Source organism: Octodon degus, unplaced genomic scaffold, assembly GCF_000260255.1.
Source record: "Octodon degus isolate 3935 unplaced genomic scaffold, OctDeg1.0 scaffold00200, whole genome shotgun sequence".
In the NCBI taxonomy this organism is placed as follows: domain Eukaryota; kingdom Metazoa; phylum Chordata; class Mammalia; order Rodentia; family Octodontidae; genus Octodon; species Octodon degus.
Window position 1 is genome coordinate 498,196 of NW_004524776.1, and position 6,671 is coordinate 504,866.

The window sequence follows — 6,671 nt, forward strand, 5'->3', positions numbered from 1 at the left end:
CCGCCCGGGCGCTGCGCGCATGCCGGACCCGGATCGCCGCCCGGGCTCGCGCCCTGGGCTGGTCCGCCACCGCGGTCCCGGGCAGCCGGGATGTCGGTGCAGTACACCCTCAACCTGCGCGTCTTCTGGCCCTTGGTAACCGGCCTGTGCACCGCCCTCGTGTGCCTCTACCACGTCCTGCGAGGAGACAGCGCCGCCAGGACCGAGTCCCCCGATGGTGCGGACGGCGGCTTCCCGCTGCTCAAAGTGGCCATCCTGCTCCTGCTAGGCTATGCCCTTCTGCGCTGTCGCCACGCTATCCGGCAGCGCTTTCTGCCTGTCTCTTCCCGCGTGGTGGGCCACTACGCCTCCCCCACTAGACACCTCCCGGAACCGGGCCTTAGCATCTTGCTGGAGAGTTACTACGAGCACGAGGTGCGCCTGTCGCCACACGTGCTGGGCCACAGCAAAGCGCACGTGAGCCGGATCGTGGGCGAGCTGGTGCGGGCTGGCTGTATCCGGGGGTCCCCCAGCCCCATATCCGGGGGAGCGTTGGCCTTGGCTTTCCGCGGGGACTTCATCCAGGTGGGCAGCGCCTACGAGCAGCACAAGATCCGCCGGCCCGACAGCTTCGACGTGCTGGTGCCTCTGCGCCTGCCGCAGTTGGTGGTGCTGGAGCCACGCAGCCTGGGCGCAGAGCCCGCTCTGGACCCCGCCTTCCGCAGCTGCTTCGTGTGCGCCGTTAAGGCGCCACCCTCGACATCAACATCAGGAACGTCTGGGGGCCATTGGCTCCGGAACTGCAAACCCTTTGCGGACAGCTTCTGTGTGGATGTACGTGGCCAGCGCCACCTCTCTGCCACTTTGGTGCTGCGCTGGTTCCAGTCGCACCTGCAGCGCTCCCTGGCCACCGTACGCTACAAACTGGAAGAGTGCTGTCGGGTCAGCCTGACCCCTGGCGGCCTGGAGCAGCCTCCTATCCTACACATCCTGCCATGCCGTACAGATTACGGCTGCTGCCGCCTTTCCATGGCTGTGCGTCTCATCCCTGCGGTCCATCTCGGGGACAGCATCTTCCTTGTGGCACCACCCCCGCCACCCTCCCCTAGTGGGTCCCACTCGGAGCTCCCAGGAGGCCTACGCTCAGAGGCACTGTGGGGTGTGAACACAGCCCGCCAGGAACAGAAGCTGCTGAGTTGGCTTCAGGAACGGGCCAGTCCAGGTGCCTGCTACCTCAAGTGCCTGCAGTTGCTGAAAGCTCTGCGTGATCTGGGTGCCCGTGGGCTGGACCCGATGGCTGCCACCCAGTGGGGACACATCCTATCTTCTTATGTGCTCAAGACGGTGCTGCTGACAATGTTGCTTCGCAAGGGGTCTCCAGGGCAAGGCTGGAATGAGGCATATTTGAGTGAATGCTTGGAGGAGTTGGTGCAGTTCCTCAAGGCCTGCCTGCTGGGACGCCAGACGCTCTTCCACTGCATTCTGGGCCCTGGTAGGGCAGCCTCTGAGGTGGGCCCTCTGCCCAAGGTACTTCGAGAAGCTGCCCCAGTAGACCTCCTGGCTGCTTTCGACATGCATGCCCGAGAGCTAGTTGCAGCAAGGTTGCTGTCCACTTGGAGAAGGCTGCCCCAGCTTCTCCGGGCCTATGGGGGTCCCCGCTATCTTGCCAGGTGTCCTCCACCCTGGAGTCAGCGCAATCAAGGGTTCCCTGAACATGAACCATAGACAGACAGCTCCCTCACCTGCCTGAATGCTCCTAAAGCCTTTCCCACTGGTTAGGAGTGGAGTGTTGGAGGGGTTGAATGCCTCAGGTGGGCTGCCAGAGATGGTGAACAAGCTGGGGGATGCCAGAGGCTTTAATGGCATAAATGTCATTCCCTGGCTGCATAAACCACAACCCAACCCAAGTAACTACATCTTCTTCACACCCACTTATGTTCTGGGTAAACCAGGGAATGAAACACAACCACAGCTACTGAGAGTAGGTCCACATAGTGATATGTGAAGAATTTGGTAGAAAGATCCAGCTCTTAGGGAAATCAGCAAACTAAGCATGACCATTTGAACAGAAAGATCCTTTTACTGGTTTTTGACATAGATCTCTCTGTCCCAACGTTTATATACAGGAGTACTTTTGACATACCTATTTGCTAGGTACTAGGTTCCCAAGTCTTCTTTTCTTTCTAATCTAAATCCACAACTGTAATTGAAGGTATGTTCTGCAGTTAATATTCTGTGGAATATTCACATTAATATTAATGTACTTAAATGGTGTAATCACAGGTGTCTGATAGGATTGTCAATAAGTCACATGTATTGAGAGACAATCAAGAGTTGGTTGGGAAGATTTTCAGCACAAATCGCACTTTATGTTGATCAGTTCTCTTATTTTGTGGTGATTGTTATACTGCATATGAAAGGGGGGCCAAAAATATGTATTAGGAAGTCATGTGCAGTTTCAAAAAGTATCCAACGTGTTCTCTTACCCTCCCCCCAGGCCACAAGCAGGGTTGCGTCCCAGGGAGTCAGAAGTCATTCATTGAGGGCCTACTATGAGCCAGACACGGTGCAAGGTAGCACCAAAATCTGTAATTAAAACAAAGCTGGTGAGGCCATCAAACATGTTGGGGCTTGAAAAAGACATAGCTCAGTGTTTGCCTATTAAGATGTCTGGCAAAGGCTTGCTGCTGGCTGGACACAGAAACCTTTTTTGGCTCTAGGGCTTTTTAGCAAACTCCTTTGCAAAGGTTGTTTTGTTTTGTTTTAGTTCAAGGACCTCATGGGAAGGAAATGAACAGTCTTCTCGGTTACCGGTATGTTAGTGTTCCTGGTGCACGGCGATGGTTTGTGGTTGGAAGGTACTTCTCATTTGCCAGGCAGCCCGTGTCCCACCGGGCCAGCTTGAGGGGCTCTTGAATTAGCCGATGTCTTACAAAAGATATTGTTTGGTAGCTTGGGATCTCTGTTTGGACATCTGTTACTCCTAGTCAGTGGGCAGAGGAGATAGAGCAGAGAAAATGAGTTCGAGGAAGAGCCAGAGAAACAGCCTTTGAGAAAAGTCATCTCGGAGGGACGGGCCAGAAGGACCACCGCTAGGATGTTATGTTGCAGCCAGGAAGAGCCCATTTGCTTGCAATCAAGGTTAGAGCGACCCACCATGTGCTTGGCTGGCTGAACGTGCAGCCAGTCTCAGCATTACACTTACTTGGGGATTTGAAAAAAGAAAAACAAAGACATGTGCTTCCTTAGACTCTTAAAAGCAAAAGTTGGAAGATAGAAGTAGTTACATGAATAGGTCTTTTGTTTCATTTCTGAGCTATTTTGAGGGACTTCTATAAACCTCCTTTCTTTAGGGGACCCCCTTGGCCTCTGTGGGAAATTATCGTGAATAGATGATTTACAGGGAATCTTTGTCATTAGAGCTGCATAGGCTTTTTATATCTGGCAACCGTGGACTGAAGGAAAAACAGCTGCAGATGTGAGGTTGTGCTGGGGACCATTCCCCTCGATATCTTAAAGTTCATTCCCAGCTTTTGAGGCCAATGTTTTATCGTATGGTACTGCATTGAGCAAAAGGATTAATCCACAAGCTTCCTGCAAAGATATAAACTGCACAGTGTTTTTACAAATTGCTTTTAAATGCCAAGAGTAGAATATATATTTCCATACTCAGCCTGATTTCCCCTATAGTCATTAAATCTACTGGGGGTGGGGGTGGAAGTGAGGCTATTGGATGGATTATAGGGCTTTATTTTTTATTTTGTGTATTATAAAGCTTTAAAAGCTGAATTTTTGAAATATTTCTAGCTGAGATAATAGGGTCCTTTATAAGAATCTTAATACTATTTTAAAGAATAAATCTGGTAACATATTGTTCTTACGCTTTTGTTCTAGTATGATTTCTTTCAGGTTAGTTAGCTAAAGCCTCATCCATCCTCAAGGTTTTTACATTTTATTTTTTTAAATTAATAAGCATTATATATGTGAAGTTTTAAAATATTAATGTTTTATTTAAATGCCATGTTGAGCAATTGTTCTCAGTACATGGTAACCAAAACTTAAGAGATTTCGATCAATTATGATCAATGTTTAGTAAGCCAAAACATGTACTGTGTACACATGAAATAATACAGCATTTTAGCCAAGTGTGATGGTTGCCCAAGGCATTTAAATTAAGCTCAGTTTTGTACTTTATTAGGGCTCCATCACACCCTTCGTCTGAAATGTACACATTTTTGGTGTATGCTTGGTACTGGAGATTCATGTATACAAATATTCTCATCTAAGAAGGCTGTACCAAAACGTTTTTAATTGCTTAGCCAGTAGCCAAAGAAAATGTTCTGGGGACGGTGACTCAGGCATTTTGCGGTGAGACACTGGGCTGGAGCTCCCCCTGCCCGGTGTGGAGCCTTCCTGGAATGCTCCTGGGCAGAGAAGAGATGAGTGCTGCAAAATGAAACTACAACCAAAAGAAGGAATGCCTGTGAGCTCAGAGAAATGAGAGGAATTCAGGAAGGAAGGAAGTAGAAGGAAGAGAGGGGAGAAGGGAGCTGAGCTGCAATTCTATGGGGACGTGAGAGAGGTTTGGGTTAGAAAACTCATTTTTAAGTGTGTGCTATTTCTAGTAAGGAGTCACAAACTCAGTAGTCTGCAGGAATAGGAAGAGAAGTAAATAGAGAAGGGATGAGAAAGTGGTGGGAGCTAACCCCAACTTGAAAGGGGTTAACAGTTACGCAGCTCCATGCTGGAAAAGGGAAGGAGGGGCAGGAAATCAGGATTTGTTAAAGAGTGAAATTCACAGAGTTTTAAACAAATAAATTTAAAATGTCCAAAACCTCATGTAGACTAGACAAAACGTCCGGTCGAGTCTGGGGCTACCAGTTTGTGAAAACTGCTTTCCACAGCTAACACCCGCTAAATATGTGGAAGATTTTATTCTTTGTTATGGAGATGGTGGTGCCGTATATAGCTGGGGGTATGATATTTCCACTCTTTATCTCTCAGATTTAAGCTTTATTGTAGGACAACCCCCCCCCCAAAAAAAAAGAAATAAACATGGCCACAGATAACACTGAACTCACAGTTGCCAGGAAATCTGGATTGTGGCGCCATTCTTTTGGAGTCAGAGCCTCCCTGAAACCACCCTGGGCCTGTTCTTGGCATTTCCTTCCTGGTTACTTGGGCTAAACCCATTCGCTCCATTGGAGTCTGCAGATGAGTAATCAGGAAGGATTGCAGAATAACTTGTTTTGCTGTATTTTGTATATTAAAATTAATAGCTATTTTTGCTCATGATAGTCTAGCCTGTGCCTTTCTGATGATAGTTGGTGGCTACGAACAGCAACAAACACAGCTGGGTCTCCGAGCCAAACCTCTTAGGCTTGTCCCACTCCTACTGCCAAGAGCACAGCTCTGGTCAGATTCTGCCGCCAAAATCAACTTCCTACGACTCAGAAGGCAGCAGCCAAAAGTGCGCTGAGGCAGCTCGTGCAACCTGGAATAAGATACCTTTGCTGTCGCATGTGACTTTGATGTTGGTGAAGATGTCTTCTCATCTCTACTCAGATGAAGATTTTTTCCAGTGATAGAGAAAGTGAACCTTATCCACATTTCCAGTGTTCCTCAAGAGGAAAACAAGTTCAGTGTTATCATTGTGGTGCTTGTTAGTTTTTTTTTTTTTTTTTTTAATCACTTGTCTATGCCTTGGACATGTGGGGTTTTTTTTATATATATCTACATAGCACATAATGGGGTGGGGATAGCGCAAGTGCCAGTTGGGAGAGGTCGGCAATATGCAATCACATATACAGAGAAAATAGACTACAACGTGCAGCTAAACTATATATAATCTGGGTTTTGATGTATAAGATATTTATGAATATTTTAGCACCTTTTATATTAAAAAAAAAAGTGCCTTGATTCCGTCACTTGACTTAGAACATTCCTTCTGTTTCATTGTTATTTGAATGTGTCTTCTGACCCAAACTGTATTATAATGCAATCTGGCGATGATAGTCAAAAGTTTTGTTCCAACAACAGAGACCAAAGAGTTAATCAAATATGGTTCAGCTGCTAGGATTTTGTGATTAAAAGGCATTTTAATCACACCAAATTTCCATGACCCAAATGGTCAAGCAAGGCCTACTATAGTTTTCTCGGCCAGGTTGGAGTAAATTTGCACTTTCAATCCTATGGGTCATTTGGGCGACCTTGTTCTTTTACATTTTGCTGTATTAATAAAGAAAATTGTAGAAAGCTCTGCACTGACTCTTGGCTTTGGGGAGGGGCTCAACTTCCTGGAGGGCAGCTTGCACATGCATCAGCTGGTGGTTCTTTGCATCAGTCTCCACGGCTTCTGTGGAAGTTCTGTCCTGTGAAGTGAAGCTGGGGATGCTTGTTGGCACATAGCTGGCTCTGTACAAGGCAAGGGAGGATACCACTCTTCAGTCCTGTACGCGCTCAGCCAGGGATGCCACCTTCAGATTCTGTCCTTAAAACTTTCTGCCCTACCTCTCCTCTCTGCCCTCACACATTCCCCCCTCCACAATCACAATTCAGGTCTTGGCCTGTGGCTAATTCATAGCCTAATTTTGCCTAGAAGTTTCTTCAGCCTGGGGGCACTCTGGAAATGGTAAATGTGGTAATATGAAAAACAACCTGGAGATGGAATCTTGGAGCGAAATCAGGTAGGA

The 6,671-nt window shown here is 47.7% G+C and overlaps 1 protein-coding gene across 1 annotated transcript; it reads left to right on the forward strand.

Moving 5' to 3' along the window:
- Nucleotides 1-6: 6 nt before the first annotated feature.
- Itpripl2 (ITPRIP like 2) lies at nt 7-5,698 on the forward strand. The gene has a single exon (XM_023704685.1). It carries the CDS (start codon nt 91-93, stop codon nt 1,702-1,704), a length of 1,614 nt encoding a protein of 537 aa, XP_023560453.1. The 5' UTR covers nt 7-90; the 3' UTR covers nt 1,705-5,698.
- Nucleotides 5,699-6,671: the final 973 nt, after the last annotated feature.

Excerpts from the sequence above, each read along its gene's own strand:
- Itpripl2 (XM_023704685.1), top strand. The coding sequence starts at position 91 with ATGTCGGTGCAGTACACCCTCAACCTGCGCGTCTTCTGGCCCTTGGTA.